Source organism: Macaca fascicularis, chromosome 1 (assembly GCF_037993035.2).
Source record: "Macaca fascicularis isolate 582-1 chromosome 1, T2T-MFA8v1.1".
Taxonomy (NCBI): Eukaryota; Metazoa; Chordata; class Mammalia; order Primates; family Cercopithecidae; genus Macaca; species Macaca fascicularis.
The window spans coordinates 116,339,732-116,357,612 of NC_088375.1; the positions used below are offsets into that span (position 1 = coordinate 116,339,732).

Here is a 17,881-nt window from a genome sequence, read left to right on the forward strand (position 1 = left end):
ATGGGAGTCTAAGTCTCTTTGTAAGTCTCTAAGGACTTGCTTGATGAATCTGGGTGCTCCTGTATTGGGTGCATATATATTTAGGATAGTTAGCTCTTCCTGTTGAATTGATCCCTTTACCATTATGTAATGGCCTTCTTTGTCTCTTTTGATCTTTGATGGTTTAAAGTCTGTTTTATCAGAGACTAGTATTGCAACCCCTGCTTTTTTTTGTTCTCCATTTGCTTGGTAAATCTTCCTCCATCCCTTTATTTTGAGCCTATGTATGTCTCTGCGTGTGAGATGGGTCTCCTGAATACAGCAGACTGATGGATCTTGACTCTTTATCCAGTTTGCCAGTCTGTGTCTTTTAATTGGACCATTTAGTCCATTTACATTTAAGGTTAAGATTGTTATGTGTGAACTTGATCCTGCCATTATGATATTAACTGGTTATTTTGCTCGTTAGTTGATGCAGTTTCTTCCTAGCCTCGATGGTCTTTACATTTTGGCATGTTTTTGCAATGGCTGGTACCGGTTGTTCCTTTCCATGTTTAGTGCTTCCTTCAGGGTCTCTTGTAAGGCAGGCCTAGTGGTGACAAAATCTTTAAGCATTTGCTTATCTGTAAAGTTCTCCTTCACTTATGAAACTTAGTTTGGCTGGATATGAAATTCTGGGTTGAAAATTCTTTAAGAATGTTGAATATTGGCCCCCACTCTCTTCTGACTTGGAGAGTTTCTGCCGAGAGATCTGCTGTTAGTCTGATGGGCTTCCCTTTGTGGGTAACCCGACCTTTCTCTCTGGCTGCCCTTAAGATTTTTTCCTTCATTTCAACTTTGGTGAATCTGGCAATTATGTGTCTTGGAGTTGCTCTTCTCGAGGAGTATCTTTGTGGCGTTCTCTGTATTTCCTGGATTTGAATGTTGGCCTGCCCTACTAGTTTGGGGAAGTTCTCCTGGATGATATCCTGAAGAGTGTTTTCCAACTTGGTTCCATTTTCCCCCTCACTTTCAGGCACCCCAATCAGACGTAGATTTGGTCTTTTTACATAATCCCATACTTCTTGCAGGCTTTGTTCATTTCTTTTTCTTCTTTTTTCTTTTGGTTTCTCTTCTCGCTTCATTTCATTCATTTGATCCTCAATCGCAGATACTCTTTCTTCCAGTTGATCGAGTCGGTTACTGAAGCTTGTGCATTTGTCATGTATTTCTCGTGTCATGGTTTTCATCTCTTTCATTTATGACCTTCTCTGCATTAATTACTCTAGCCATCAATTCTTCCACTTTTTTTTCAAGATTTTTAGTTTATTTGCGCTGGGTACGTAATTCCTCCTTTAGCTCTGAGAAATTTGATGGACTGAAGCCTTCTTCTCTCATCTCGTCAAAGTCATTCTCCGTCCAGCTTTGATCCGTTGCTGGCGATGAGCTGCACTCCTTTGCCGGGGGAGATGCGCTCTTATTTTTTTAATTTCCAGCTTTTCTGCCCTGCTTTTTCCCCATCTTTGTGGTTTTATCTGCCTCTGGTCTTTGATGATGGTGATGTACTGATGGGGTTTTGGTGTAGGTGTCCTTCCTGTTTGATAGTTTTCCTTCTAACAGTCAGGACCCTCAGCTGTAGGTCTGTTGGAGATTGCTTGAGGTCCACTCCAGACCCTGTTTGCCTGGGTATCAGCAGCAGAGGCTGCAGAAGATAGAATATTTCTGAACAGCGAGTGTACCTGTCTGATTCTTGCTTTGGAAGCTTCCTCTCAGGGGTGTACTCCACCCTGTGAGGTGTGGGGTGTCAGACTGCCCCTAGTGGGGGATGTCTCCCAGTTAGGCTACTCAGGGGTCAGGGACCCACTTGAGCAGGGAGTCTGTCCCTTCTCAGATCTCAACCTCCGTGTTGGGAGATCCACTGCTCTCTTCAAAGCTGTCAGACAGAGTCGTTTGCGTCTGCAGAGGTTTCGGCTGTGTTTGTTATTGCCCTGTCCCCAGAGGTGGAGTCTACAGAGACAGGCAGGTTTCCTTGAGCTGCTGTGAGCTCCACCCAGTTCGAGCTTCCCAGCAGCTTTGTTTACCTACTTAAGCCTCAGCAATGGCGGGCGCCCCTCCCCCAGCCTCGCTGCTGCCTTGCCGGTAGATCACAGACTGCTGTGCTAGCAATGAGGGAGGCTCCGTGGGTGTGGGACCCTCCCGGCCAGGTGTGGGATAGGATCTCCTGGTGTGCCTGTTTGCTTAAAGCGCAGTATTGGGGTGGGAGTTACCCGATTTTCCAGGTGTTGTGTGTCTCAGTTCCCCTGGCTAGGAAAAGGGATTCCCTTCCCCCTTGCGCTTCCCAGGTGAGGCAATGCCTCGCCCTGCTTCAGCTCTCGCTGGTCGGGCTGCAGCAGCTGACCAGCACCGATCGTCCGGCACTCCCCAGTGAGATGAACCCAGTACCTCAGTTGAAAATGCAGAAATCGGCCGGGCGCGGTGGCTCAAGCCTGTAATCCCAGCACTTTGGGAGGCCGAGACGGGCGGATCACGAGGTCAGGAGATCGAGACCATCCTGGCTGACACGGTGAAACCCCGTCTCTACTAAAAAAAAAAATACAAAAAACTAGCCGGGCGAGGTGGCGGGCGCCTGTAATCCCAGCTACTCGGGAGGCTGAGGCAGGAGAATGGCGGGAACCCGGGAGGCGGAGCTTGCAGTGAGCTGAGATCCGGCCACTGCACTCCAGCCTGGGCGGCAGAGCAAGACTCCATCTCAAAAAAAAAAAAAAAAAAGAAAATGCAGAAATCACCGGTCTTCTGTGTTGCTCGCGCTGGGAGTTGGAGACTGGAGCTGTTCCTATTCGGCCATCTTGCTCCGCCCCTTTCATATCTTTTTATGATTATGGATTTATCTACTCCCCTTTCTATTATTTTGACATGTGTAACGTGTGTGCAAATTTATTTTTGAATCCTTCTTAATTGAGGACTTTTATCAATCTGATAAAATGCCCCTCTGTGTTCCCTTTAATACTTTCTACCTTGTATTTAATAATGTTTGATATTAATATTTTTGGATAGTCTTTCTTTATATAAGAATTTGTTGGTATAACTTTCCCAGTCATTTTATACGTCAGGTAGGTATTGTATTTCACTAGGTTAATGTAAAGTTGACTACCGGGGTTAAACTAAGAAGAGGATTACTTTTCTCCTGTAGCAAGAAATCTGGACTTGGGCAGTGCTTCAGAGCTAGTACAACCGCTCGTAAAAGTCATCAAAGACCTAGGCTTCTGGCTTCTTAGTCTGCAATCTGCCACACTTCTATCTTTCTGCATAATTTCGTTTGTATGTACATCTCTTTTAAATAGCACTTTGAGGCCAGCCCAGTGGCTCATGCCTGTATTCCCAGCATTTTGGAAAGCCAAGGCAGGAGGCTCACTTGAGGACAGGAGTTTGAAACCAGCCTGGGCAACATGGCAAAACCCGTCTCTACAAAAAAATACAAAAATTAGCTGAGTCTGGTGGTGCACACCTGTGGTCCCAGCTACTTGGGAGTGTGAACTGGGAGGATTTCTCAAGCCCAGAAGTTTGAGGCACCTGTGAGCCATGATTGTACCACCGCACTCCAGTCTGGGTGACAGAGCAAGACCTTGTCAAAAATAAATAAATAAATAGTAGCTTGCATTTTTTTACTCTGATAGCCTATGTGTTTTAAAGGATTTTAATAATAATTTAAAATAAATTTTAGTATTTTAAATGCTAAAGAATTTAATCCATTCACTTTTACTTTTATTGGTAATGCATTTTGTTTTATTCTTACCATTTAATTTTATAAATAAATTTCTATGTAGTATTAATCTATTTTCTTTTGTTAGATTGAATATTCTAAGTTTATTCTGAGTGTGTGAATTTTAAAAAGTTATACATTCTATTTATATTCTGCTAGAGGTTATACTTACCTTTTTAAATAACATTGATATATTTTTATCTCATATCTGGAGTTAATGAGTACTAATATTATTTTGCAAAAAAAAAATTTTAATTTAACATAATTCCATTTACCCCCAACAAATCCCTACTTCTCATTTTGGAATTGTCTAGAACTATTGTTTCTCATTGTAAAGTAATAGTTTCTAATCACAAATTAATAGCATAGTTACATTTAATTGTAAATTGTACTGCTTTTTTTCTTGACCTTTTAACTTATATCCAATGTTGTCTTATTTCTCTGATTTATTTTTTTAATGCAACTGGATTACATTTGTGAGTAAATATTTCAGAAAGCACCTATGTGTGGTAAGCTTTCCGAATCACTGCATGCTTAATATTTATTTTGCTCTCTCATTTGAAGACTGCTTGAGCTGTATATATAAGTCTATGTTTCCTTGGTGTAGATTACTTGTAAGTATTCTGATTTTTATTTGACATGCAGACTCATTAAAAAGGTCTGAGCAGAGGAAAGACATGATCTGACTTAAGAGTTACAAGGATCATCCTAGTTGCTATGTTGAGAATATACTTTGGGGGTAGGAGCAGGGAAACCAGTTGGAGGCTATTGCAGAAATCCTAGCGAGAGATGGTAATGGCTTAGACCAGGGCAATAACAGTAAGGGTAGTGAGAAGTCAGCAGATTTTGAATATATTATAAATACATTTTTTTATTATTTTTAAATAATTTTACACAGTAATTTAGATTTCCTGACAGATTGGAAGAATATAAGAAAATAAGAAGCCGGGCATGGTCGCGGGCACCTGTAATCCCAGCTACTTGGGAAGCTGAAGCAGGAGAATTGCTTGAACCCAGGAGGCGGAGGTTGAGGTGAACTGAGTGGTTGCACCACTGCACTCCGGCCTGGGTGACAGACCAAGACTCAGTCTCAAAAAAAAAAAAAAAAAGGAAATAGAAAATAAGAGTAATAAAGGAGAACATCAGGGTATTTGACCTGTTTAACTGGAAGTGTAGACTTGCATCAACTAAAAATGCCAGAGAATTTGGATGCTGCAGGTTGGAGTAGATCCAGAGTTCATTTGGGGACATGTTGAGTTTGAGATATCTATTACCTTCTAAATGAAGATGTTGGGTACCCCCATAATTCATATTTTACATTTATAGTTTATTTCTCCAAAAAGGATGAAGAATTAAAACTATTAAACAACCTGAGTATATAATCCATCTAGCTTTATTTTTTCAAAACTTTAAGCCTCACTTTCACATAATTTGACAATAACTAATTTTTATTGTGAAATCTAAATCTTAAAACTAATGTCCTCAGAAACAACTCTCTTTGGACATTCATATAAGTATATATAACATCTAATTTAAATAATTACACTAGTCAATATAAATGATGTGAATGAATTTGGGAACAAATATGACTGTTGGTAAGCAACAAATTGCCAATGAAAGCATAAACACACAAACAGTTAGAGAATAGTATTTAAGATGTGCATATTCATAAGGTCAGTAAGCTTCATAGCAAAGCTATAGTGATTTAGTTAATCCAGTGAGTATTAACTGGTCATCAATTTTAAAAGTTCCTAATGTGCTATAAAATTGCCTGAAAAAGAGATTGAATTATATTATTCTCCAACTAACAGTGGTGAAAGTGATCATCTCTTCAAACTGTCATTACCTCTTGGTATTATTAAACTTGTTAATCCTTCACTTTGGTGGAAAGATCTCATTTCTTTTTTTATTTCTTAAACCCAAAGCCTAGTGAGTCAGATGAAAGATCTCATTTTTAAATTTACATGTCTTTAACTGTGGATGAAGGGCATTTTTTCATATGCTCATGGGATATTTGTATTTGACTATTTTGTGCAAAATACATCTAAGATATATTCAAACTCATTATATTTGCAACATGAGCAAAAAGTTTATTTACACAGTCAATATCTTTAGTATTTATTGATTTTCATAGTAAATTGACATTTGTTGTTGTTTTGTTTAGGAATTATTTGGAACTTGTTGCAAAATCTATTCAAGATTGGATTACAAAAGAAGAAGCTATATATCAGGAATCTAAAATGAATGAGGAAATCATCAGGACCAAAGCTGAGCTGGAATTGAAATCTGCTAATGCCAGACTTACTTCTGCTAGCAAAATCTTTTCCCTTAAAAAATCTAAAAGTAAGTAACCAGTTCAACTTACACGTGGAATAAAATTCAAGAACATTCTTCTATCTCTTAATTTAATCAAGACTCTGAATATTTCAGCATTAAAAAGAATTACTCAAAAAAGTTCCTGTGATTCTTCACTTTCTCTAGTAAATAGAGTAGCTGCATTCCAAATATGGGATTGTACCTGAGTGCAATAATAGAATATTTGTTTATATTGACCCCACTTCTTGTCAAATCTGGAAGATTCCATCTGTTGTGCAGATCAAATGTTACATGTTAGAGAAATGCCAAATGCCTTTATTGGTAGGATTGGTAAATTAAGCTATCTAAGATTTGTTGACAACATAAGAAGTAAATTCAGAGTTAATAGATATCTATTTGAACAATTATAGAATCCAAAAGTGAGATTAAAACAAGATCTTTCTTAGAACAGCATACAGAAGGGTCCCAAGACTAACTGGGAGTAGGAATCTAAAGATAATAGGGAAAGAGATTTTTGGAGGCCTGTGGCCGGTACTTGACAGGATATTGGATCAATATATACCTTTGTTGATGATGATGTTGTGGTGGTGGTTATGTTGTGTTATTGTGGCCTTGAGGCTGTGGGCAGAAGGGGAAGACGGTGACAGAGTAAAATAGACTTTTAGAAAGATACTTGATAAAGAAGTGAAACAATGAGATAATTCATCTAGAAAATAATCATATTTCATTGTTTGTTCAAAGAAAATGGACTCCTTGTTAATAATATTCATTTATTATAGCCAAAGTGAGAGGGATTTCTCATAAAGGAGCAACGCTACATAACTTCCAAAATTTTGGCAACCTCTATCAATTACCAAAGGAGTTTGTACCTGGCATGATTTTAAAGTAAACCATATAAAACCAAGTTAATGATGAACCGTTTACCATATCGACCAAAATGGTTGTATAATCTATCAGTTCTGGGTCCTGATGGGGACCCAGAAGGAGAGCATTAAGTACCTAAAAAAAAGAAAAAGAAAAAGAAATAGATAGGACTACATTTTTTAAAAAAATGGGTAGGGCTGCCCTCTAATACTCACGTCTAGGGCCACACCTGCCTATTAGTAAGATAAAAAAATGTGAGTTTACTGCCTTTTCTTTATAATACTACTGAAAAGACCAAAAACCTGTGAAAATCTAGATAATGGTTAATTTGGTATTGGATGTACCTGGTAGATATTGCATTCAATTTCAGGTCTCTCAAGTACAGAAAAATATAAGTCTTCAAAATAGAATGACTACAATGGCAAGAGAAGGGCTTCAATGTGGATGGAAACATTAGATTTGTTCGGTGTAGTCTTAAAGTGGTAAACTAGGATTATTAGGTGAAAGCTTTACAGAGAGAGAGACCGCAGTTCAATAAAAGCTGCAACGTATCAATACACTGAGAATGGAATGAACTGTCCCCAGAAACTGAGCTCCCCGTCACTGATGTGGCTCAGTTCCATTTCAGATGTTCATTCTAGAGATGGCAAGAAAAAAATCAGAGATAAATAAATGAGAAGTTGAACTTGAAAGCCTTTGAGATCTCATCTAACCCAGAGATTTGGTCCTTCTATGATATCTTATTTAAGAGTTACTAAGAAGTTTAATTGTGTCTGATTATAGGTTACAAAGGAATCAGCAAAACAGAGATATCAGATCAAGAAAAAGAAAAAGAGAAGGAAAAGATTCCTTTCATTTTAGAAGGCTCTCTCAAGGTAATCCAGCTTACATAAAGTTTAAAAACAGGCAAAACTGAACTAAAGTATTACAGAACAGGATAGTGGCTGCCTTTGGGGCAGTAGTGATTGGCAAGAAGCATGAGGATGGCTTCCTGGAAGCCGGAGACCATCTCTTTTTGACCTGCTGGTACTTACAGGAGTGTTTGATTTGTGCTATTTGTGCGTTTTTGTGTGTATGTTATAGCTTATTTTTAAACAGTTTTTGAAAAACTCTGTTATTTTTTTCCCATTATGGTTTAAGGGCTTTTATGTTATTGATTCTACTGGGTTGATTCCACTTTGAGATATACATATATATTTTTATGCATTCTCTTAGAATATTTTTATAGATTTTTTTAATATTTGGATATCTATCTAAAATGTATTTTTATATAGTATAATGTAAAGGTCTTACTTTTTCTTTGTCCAGATAGGCTATGTTACTAGTACTTTTTAATTAAATATAACATTAATTCTCCCCACTGAATTTGGGTGCTGATTAGATCGCATATTAGGCACCCATTTATTCTTTGAATTCAATTTTGAATGTTGTATTCTGTTTCAGTCACCTAATTATTCCTATGCATGTACCATACTATTTTAATTATGATAGCTTTGTTGCAAGCTTTAATACTGGGTAAGCAAGAGCCAACTTCCCCACCCCTATGAGAATTCAATAAACATTTAAACAAAGTTGATTAATTTTGATGAGCCTCTGGTTTCTGGATATTAATAGTAAAGAAAATTATATGCTATACCATCAACTTTATTGTTAATTGCTGCCAAATTTTGTTAATTTTTAAACTCTCTTATTTGTTTGGAGACTAATATATGTTAATTTTCCTCTTTTGTTGATATATTGAATTATAGAGATTGATTTAACAACAGAAGTTGCATTTGCATTTCTATAAAAAAATTCATGGTTTCCTTAAGTTTAGTTCTCATCCCACATAACTACATACATCATAATTGCCTAAGGGTGTCTGGTGGGAGGAGGGACTTAGTAAAATTCACATTCCTTTACTCCATCCTAACTGCATCTTTGAGAGTAGAACCTAGTAATTTTAATTTTAATAATCTCCTGGGAACATCTTTACATACATAATGGATAAAAATTACGGTACTATATGTTCATGGCATATTGTTATTTCCATAAAAATCTGGGTTTGATTTGATAGCATTTTATTTGGAATTTTTATATCCATGGTGAATGAAATTGGTCTATAGACTTTTGTGTTATTATTAACAAGCATTGGTATTAAGGTTATGTTGGCTTATAAAAACTTATTTTTGTTACTTATTTTTTAACTGAGAAAAATGGTATATATTTCTGGTGTACAACGTAACGTTTTGAATTATGTACATATTATATAATGGCTAAATCAAGCTAATTAACATATGCATCACCTCACATAGTTATTATTTTTATGTGGCAAGAATACTTAAAATCTAATTTCTTAGCAATTTTCAAGTATACATTTCATTGTTATTAACTATAGTCATCATGTTGTACAATAGATCTCTTGAATGTATTCCTCCTGTCTAACTGAAATTTCACAACCTTTGACCAACGTCTTTCCGATCCCCTTTCCTGCAGCCCCTGGTAACCACCATTCTACTCTCTGTTTCTGTGAGTTCAGCTCTTTTAGAGTCCACATATAAGTGCGATCATGTGCTATTTGTGTTTCTGTCCCTGGCTTATTTCATTTAATATAATGTCCCCCAGGCTCATCCATGTTGCCGCAAATAACAGAATTTTCTTCTTTCTAAAGGCTGAATAGTATTCCATTGTGTGTGTGTGTGTGTGTGTGTGTGTGTCTATATATACTTTTATATATTATAATCGTTTATATATTATAATAGTATATATTATATGGTTTATATATTATAATAGTATTGTATTTACACTATATATAACACTATATTAATTATACTATATATTATATAATATGTATTACGTATTTTGTGTATATGTACATACATAATACATAATGTAGTATGTACATAATGTAATATATGTATACATAGTATTATAGAATATATACATAAAATAGTACTCCATTGTGTGTATCTCACATTTTCTTTATTCATTTATTTGTTGATGGATGTTTAGGTTGATTCCATATCTAGGCTATTGTACATAATGCTGCAATAAACATGAGTATGCAGATACCTTCTCAAGATATTGATTTCAGATCCTTTAGATATATATCCAGAAGTGGGATTGCTGGATTATGTGGTAGTTCTAATTCTAATTTTTGAGGAGCCGCCATACTGCTTTCAATAGTGGCTGTGGTAATTTACATTCCCATCATCAGTGTACCATGGTTCTCTTTTCTCCACATCCTCCCCAACATTTATTATCTTGTCTTTTTTCTCATAGCCATTCTGTCAGGTGTGAGATGATATTGCATCATGAGTTTAATTTGCATTTCCCTGCTGATTAGTTATGCTGGGCTTTTTTTTCCTGAACCTGTGGGACGTTTGTAAGCCTTCTTTTGAGAAATGTCTGCTTGGGTCCTTTGCTCATTTTTTAATTAGGTTATTTGTTTTCTTGCTACTGAGTTGAGTACCTTAGGTATATTTTTAGATATTAACTTCTTATCGGTTGCAGGTTTTCGAATATTACGTCGTATTCCATAGGTTGTTTCTTCACTTTGTTGATTGTTTTCGTGTTGTGCGAAGGTTTTAGTCTAATGTGATGCCATTTGTCTATTTTTGCATTTGTTGCCTGTGCTTTTGAGGTCATATTCAAAACATCATTGCCCAGAACAATGTGATGGAGATTTCTCTTGTGTTTTCTTCTAGTAGTTTCATAATTTCAGGACATACATTTACGTCTTTAATCCATTTGGTGTTGTTTTTTATGCATGGACATTAGATAAGAGTGTAATTTCATTCTTTTGCATGTGGATATCCAGTTTTCCCAACACCATTTATTGAAAAACTTGGTCTTCCTCAATTTTGTGTTCTTGGCATCTATGCTGAATATGAATTGACTGTACATGTGTGCATTTACATATGGGCCCTCTATTGTATTCCATTGGTCTGTGTGTTTATGCCAGTACCATGGTGTCTTGATTACCATAGCTTTATAGCTAACCATTTTGAAATCAGGTAGTGTGATACTGTTACCAGTGGCAAATCCATATGGGTCTGCAGCAACCTCAATTCTTGCCTCCTCAGAAGAAAGAATTCAACTCAGGTGCATAAGGCAGAAGGAGAGTCTGAGGCAAGTTTTAGAGCAGAATTGAAAGTTTATTAAAAAGCTTTAGAGCAGGAATGAAACGAAATAAAGTACACTTGGAAGAGGGCTGAGCAGGTGACTTGAGAGATCAAGTGCACAGTTTGACGTTTTGACTTGGTGTTTTAAATGTTGGCATACTCCAGGGTCTTGCATTACTTCTCCCATGATTCTTCCCTTGGGGTGGGCTGTCCACATGTGCAGTGGCCTGCTAGCATTTGGGAGGGGAGCAGGCATAGTATGATTTCTGGAGTTGTATGCATGCTCACTTGAGGCGTTCTTCCCTTACCAGTCTAACATTCCTAGAGGAAGTTAATATACCAGTTAAACTCCACTATTTTGCCTCTTAACGCACATTTTTGAGCCCACTCACCCAACTCCTGAGGTCTCACTGGGAAGCTGCTGATCACCAGTTTCAGGTGTTTTCCATCTACTGGAAGATGCCCCTTCCCTGGCACCAGCTGTGACCAATTATTATTTTAGAGAGACAGTTAACAACTGCCTGGCCATCACCTAATGGTCATCTGGCATTCCTGTTGTGTGTAATGGGTGGCAGCCCTCATCTGCCCTGCTCATGCCTGACTAGCTACCTACTGTAACAGTACCTCTAGCATTTTTATTTTTGCTCAAGATTGTGTTGGCAATTAGGAGTCTTTGGTAATTCCCTACAAGTTTTAGGATTTTTTTCTATTTATATGAAAAGATGACATTGGAATTTTGATAGGGATTGTATTGAATCTGTAGATCACTTTGGGTAGCATGGACATTTTTATTGTGTTGAGATACATTTCCTCTTTATCTACCACATTTCTTCTTTATCTACTTTGTTGAGAGTTTTTATTATGAAAGGATATTTGAGTTTGTCATATGTTTTTTCCACATCTATTGTGATGATCATGTGATTTTTATCCTTCATTTTGTAATATGGCGTGTCACATATATTGACTTGAATATGTTGAATCATCTTTGCATCCCAGGAATAAATCACACTTAATCATGAAGAATGAGCCTTTCAAATATGCTGTTGAATTCAGTTTACTAGAATTTTTTGAAGGATTTTTGCATCTAACATCACCAGGGACAATGGCCTGTCATTTTATTTTCTTGCAATGTCCTTGTTTAGCTTTGGTATCAGGGTAATGTTGGCTTCATAAAATGAGTTTGGAAGTATTCTCTTCTCTTTAATTTTTTTCATAGAGTGAGATGAATTTGTATTAGTTCTTTAAATGTTTGAGATAATTCGTTAGTAAAGCCATCAGGTCCTGGGCTTTTCATGATGGGAGACATTTTCTTACGGATTCAGTCTCTTCATTGTTATTTGTCTGTTCAGTTTTATATTTCTTCATGACTCAATCTCGGTAAGTTGTATGCTTCTAGGAATTTATTCATTCCATCTAGGTTATCAATTCATTAGTGTGTAATTATTCATAGTACCCTCTGTGATCCTTTGTATTTTATTTTATTTATTTTTATTTTTATATATGTATTTTTTTGAGATGGAGTCTCGCTCTGTCGCCCAGGCTGGAGTGCAGTGGTGCGATCTCGGCTCACTGCAACCTCTGCCTCTCAGGTTTAAGCGATTCTTCTGCCTCAGCCTCCCGAGTAGCTGGGACTACAGGCACCACCACGCCTGACTAATTTTTGTATTTTTATTAGAGAGGGGGTTTCACCATATTGGCTAGTTTGGTCTTGAACTCCTGACCTCGTGATCCACCTACCTCAGCCTCCCAAAGTGCTGGGATTATAGGCGTGAGCCACCGCGCCTGGCTGATTCTTTGTATTTCTGTGGTACTGTTTGTAATGTCTCCTCTTTTATTCCCAATTGTATTTATTTGAGTCCTCTCTCTTTTTTTTAGTTAAGCTAAAAGTTTATTCATGTTTATTTTTTTGAAAAACAAATTTAGTTTCATTAATTTTTTAACAGAAAGTTGAATTGTTTTATTTATCTTTTCTGGGTTTGAAGGCTTGAGCCTGAAGCCTGGGTCTGCTGAGGTGGGCCTGCAGCTTGGGTCTGTTCTGACAAGCCTGGATCATGAATCCACAGCAGCCAGCCTGTCACCAGAGTCCACTGGGGTAAATCTGTTGACAGGGTTCAACTTCCAGGCTGAGGTGGGCCTGGAGCCTGGGTCCTTGAGTGCTGACCTGACACTGGAGCAGACCTTGAGCCTGAGTCTGCAGGAACTGGCCAGAGACTTGGATGGGCCTACAAATAGGTCCACAAGGATGGGCATGGAGCCTGAGTCCATGGAGGCAAGCCTGGGTCCACTGGAGCCTGGGGCTTTGGGCACCAGCCTGGAGCATGGGGCTGACGTGGTGCTGAGCCATGAGGACAGGCCTGGGTCCTAGAACCATGTGGTCAGCCTGCAACCTGACTCTGCAGGGGTGACCCTAGAACCGAGGTTCACAGGAACCAGCCCAGTGCTTGGGTCTATTGGGATGGACCTGGAACCTCAGTCTGCTAGAGCAGTCCTGGACCTCGTGTCTGCTGGAACATGAGGCCTCAGGGGCTGGTCTGAAACCTGGTGCCACAGGGGATGACCTGGCACTAAGCAAGTCTGGAGTCTGTGTTCACAGGGCCGGCCTGGAGGCTGAGTTTTTGGATACTAACAGGTGCCGGGGGTTCCTGGAGGATAGGTTTTGCACTCGCCAGTCTGGAGTCTGGGGCTGCAGAGTTTTGCCTGGTTTTAAGGCAGACTGGGTCCTGAGTCAGCAGTAGCCAGTCTGCAACTGGAAAGCATAGGTGCTGGCCTGGCAATGACGAGGGCCTGGAAGCTGGATCTGCATGAGCCAGCCTGAAGTCTGGGATCTGAGAACTGTCCTAGCATTGGGAAGGACCTACAGGCTGAGTCTACCGGAGCAGGCCTGAAGCCTGGGGCCACGGGGAGCCAGCTTGGTGCTAGAGGCAGCCTGAATGATGGGACCACTGAAGTGGGCCTGACAGTGAGGTGGGCCTAGAGCCTGAGTCTGCAGGGGCTGGCCTGGCACTGGGGCAGGTGTGGAGGGGTGATCTGCAGATACCAGCCTGTGTCTTCTTAATTCCAAGCTACATTAAGATGCTATACTCTCTCACCTGGGTTTCCTAGCTCTTGTGAAGGTATTTTCATGTGTGGGTAGTTGTTAAAATCCGTGTTTCTGTGAGGGATGAGTTCTGGAAAGTCCTATTCCACCATCTCGCTGATGTCACTCTGTGTTGACTTTAAAAAGAATTGAGGAAGTGCAGGTGTAGACAAGATGAACATTGAAAACAATCACTGGCATTCCTATTCACCAGCAATAACCAATTAGAAAACATTACAAATAATAAATTTTATTCACAAGAGCAACAAAAACTATATTTTAAGTGTGTTTCTTATAAACAAGGACTACAAACTAGATGTTTAAAAGTCTTGTCTGATGAACACTGATGTTTAGCAGGAAAGTAGACTCCATTTTATCTATTCTGATTAATGACGTGTTTGGGATTTATTCAACTAACCTATTTTGTATTTTATATATTCTCTATGATCCTTTCTTTTCCTCCTTTCTTGCTTTCTTTGTATTAAGTTTATTTTCCTCTTTTCATTTTGCAATCACTTTGATAATATGGAACTTTGATTTTCACTCTAAATAAGTGAAATGTTATCCCCCCAACACAAAAAAAGAATTCTATTTTTCTTGTTACTAAAAATTGTACTCAATTATTTGTCAGTAAAATAGTTGTATAAATTTCTTTTCTCTCTCATTGCATAAGTACCTACATGGATGTCCTTGATATTGCCTCTTGGCCCTAAAATATTGACTCTCTGGCCATTTATAGGAAAAGTTTAATATGTATGCAATTTTTCTTCCTACTAGTGATTGCTGTAGAAATTTAACTTGTTATATCATTTCAATTTAACTTAATTTCAGTATAATTTAATGAAATCTAAACTTAACAAAATATTTTTTTCTTTCAGAACAATTCCAGGAACTATTAAAATGATTTAAACTGATGCTTAAGTTTTATCTTGATTTTTTTTGTCTTCCTACAAATTAAACATTATCATTGTAATTGTTTCATTTATTTATTTATTTATTACTTTTTGTTTTAGGAACAGAGTCTGGCTCTGTCACCCAGGCTGGAGTGCAGTGGCATGATCATAGCTCACTGCAGCCTCAAATTCCTGGGCTCAAATGATCCTCTTGCCTCAGCCTGCCAAGTAGCTAGGGCTATAGCAGTGTGCCACCATGCCCAGCTAAGTTTTTAATTTTTTGTAGAGATGGAGTCTCACTATGTTGCCCAGGCTGGTCTCGAACTCCTGGGCTCAAGCAAACCTTCTCCAGGGCCTCTCAAAGTGCTGGAATTACAAGCGTGAGCCACCGTGCCTGACCTCATTGTAATTGTCTTACATGGTCAATGTTGTTTTAGCTTTATCTCCATGCTTACCATTTGTTTCCTTGGGCATTTCTTCTTTATGTTTCAGGAGTCTTTGCTCTAGAAGTTCTTCTACTGGGGGTTTGTTGCTATGAACTGTTTTACTCACAATACTTCTGACAGTAAATTTGTGGGTGTTTTTTCGCCACACCAACTGAATCTGCAACTTTCCAGACACCAATTGGGTGTTCTACAATGAAATTCCATTCTGATACTAACTACCCAAAGTTAGCACAGACCTTGTAGATTAACTCACTCCCACAAGACTGCTTCCTCTTCAGATGCCAATCGCAAGTAACAATTTTTGGGTACCCAGGGTACGCACACTTCTGTCTGACTTGGCTACTCATTTGGAGGTTTCCACAATCACCTCCTTGGGTTTGATAACTAGCTAGAAAGCTTATGTCTCATAAGACTCAGGAAAACACTGTACTTACTATTCTGGTTGATAATAAAAAGATATTATAAAGGATACAAATGAACAGCCAGATAAAGTGGTACATACAGCAAGATCCAGAAGAGTCGCAAGCACAAGAGCTTCTGTCCCCATGGAATTGGAGTGTGTCATTCTCCCAGAGCTTGGATGCATTCACCATCTTAGTTCAGAAGCTCTCCAAACCCTGTCGTTTAGGGGTTTTTATGGAAGTTTCATCATGCAGGCGTGATAGATTATTAACTCAATCTCTGGCTCCTCCTCCCTCCTGAGGGGTTTGGGGATGAGGCTGAAAGTCCCAAACTTCTAATCAAGGTTTGGTCTTTCTGGACAGCCCACATCCTATCCTGAAGAACATGACAAGAGTTGCCTCATTAGAGCAAAAGATGCTCCTATCACTTATGAAATTCCAAGGGACTTAGGGGCTCTGTGCCAGGAGCCAGGAAAGATGACCAAATATCTGTTTCTTATTATACCCCAATATCACAGTTGCTATTAAACTCAGTTTTTACTTATCTGAAAAATGACTTTATTTTGCCCTTACTCATTAAACATAGTTTTCATTTATAAAATTCTTGGTTGGCTTTTTTATTTCCTCTTATCACTCTTGTATTAGTCTGTTCTCGCATTTTTATAAAGAACTACCTAAGACTGGGTAATTTTTTAAGAAAAGAGATATAAGTGGCTCACGGTTCTGCAGGCTCCACAGGAAACATGCCTGGAGAGGCCTCAGGAAACTTACAATCCTGGCTGAAGGGGAAGGGAAAGCAGGCACATCCTGCATGAGTGGAGCAGGAGGAAGAGAATGAAGGGGGAGGTGCTACACACTTTTAAACAACCAGATCTCCTGAGAGCTCACTCACTATCACAAGAACAGCAAGGGGGAAATCTGCCCCCATGATCCAATCACCTCCCACCAGGCTCCTCCTCCAACACTGGGGATTATAATTCGACATGAGATTTGAGCAGGAACACAAATCCAAACCATATCAACTCTTAAGATATTTTTCCACATTTTCCTTGCTGACACATTGTGGGTGTTAACAAGTTGACTGTCCATCTAATTTGTCATTCTTTCATAGACAGGTTTTTTTTTTTTTTTTTTGAGACAGAGTCTTGCTCTGTTGCCCAGGTTGGAGTGCAGTGGCGCCATCTCGTCTCACTGCAAGCTCTGCCTCCCGGGTTCAAGCGATTCTCCTGCCTCAGCCTCCTGAGTAGCTGGGATTACAGGCGCCCACCACCACACCCAGCTAATTTTTGTATTGTTAGTAGAGATGGGGTTTCACCATGTTGGCCAGGCTGGTCTCAAACTCCTGATCTTGTGATCTGCCTGCCTTGGCCTCCCAAAGTGAACAGTTTATCTTTTCTCTCTAGCTGCTTTGAAAACATTCAGTGGTGTGCTGGTAAATGCTTAAGCAGTAGCACTCTAGGAAAACAAAAGTATACATATATGTACATAAGTTATAAATGTTTCTGATATAGAGTATATATATAATACAAAATTTACATGTAATAATAAAGCATATAATATTATTTATGTAAATTCCATATAGCGACCCATAAATTCCAAATAGCATTTTGATTTCTGCAAATTGATTTTTGCTAAACTGTTGTATCCTTAGCCAAGCTATGGTTACAATTGATAAACACATTTAGTTCTAATATGAAAGCTGATATTTTTATTTATGTTAACAAGTAAGACAAAAGTGAAACAAAGAAAGGATATGTCACTCATTTGTCAATAACATTAGCAACTTTTTTGCTGAGTCAAGTAATCGTTTTTTAATAATGGAAGACTATTTCCTCACCTTTCTGTGCTAGTAACAATATAACAGCTAGTCTGCATTATTAACATGATCTCCATCACTTCCTTAAATCTAGATAATAAACAATCAATTCTGCATTATTAACATGATCTCCATCACTTCCTTAAATCTAGATAATAAACAATCAATCAGTCCTGACTTGTAGCATTTGCTGGTGTTTGTAGTGTAAGTACCCCTACAATAGCTGATTTCAAGCTACTATATGACAA

At 38.4% G+C, this 17,881-nt stretch overlaps 1 protein-coding gene across 1 annotated transcript in view; it reads left to right on the forward strand.

Annotated features, from left to right (window-relative positions):
• Positions 1-17,881, forward strand: part of SPAG17 (sperm associated antigen 17) — a 238,915-nt gene that overhangs the window by 126,718 nt on the left and 94,316 nt on the right. Inside the window, exons 19-20 of the mRNA XM_005542180.5 lie at positions 5,883-6,061; positions 7,682-7,773. Coding sequence (XP_005542237.3) covers positions 5,883-6,061; positions 7,682-7,773 — 271 coding nt within the window. The remainder of the gene's footprint in view (positions 1-5,882; positions 6,062-7,681; positions 7,774-17,881) is intronic.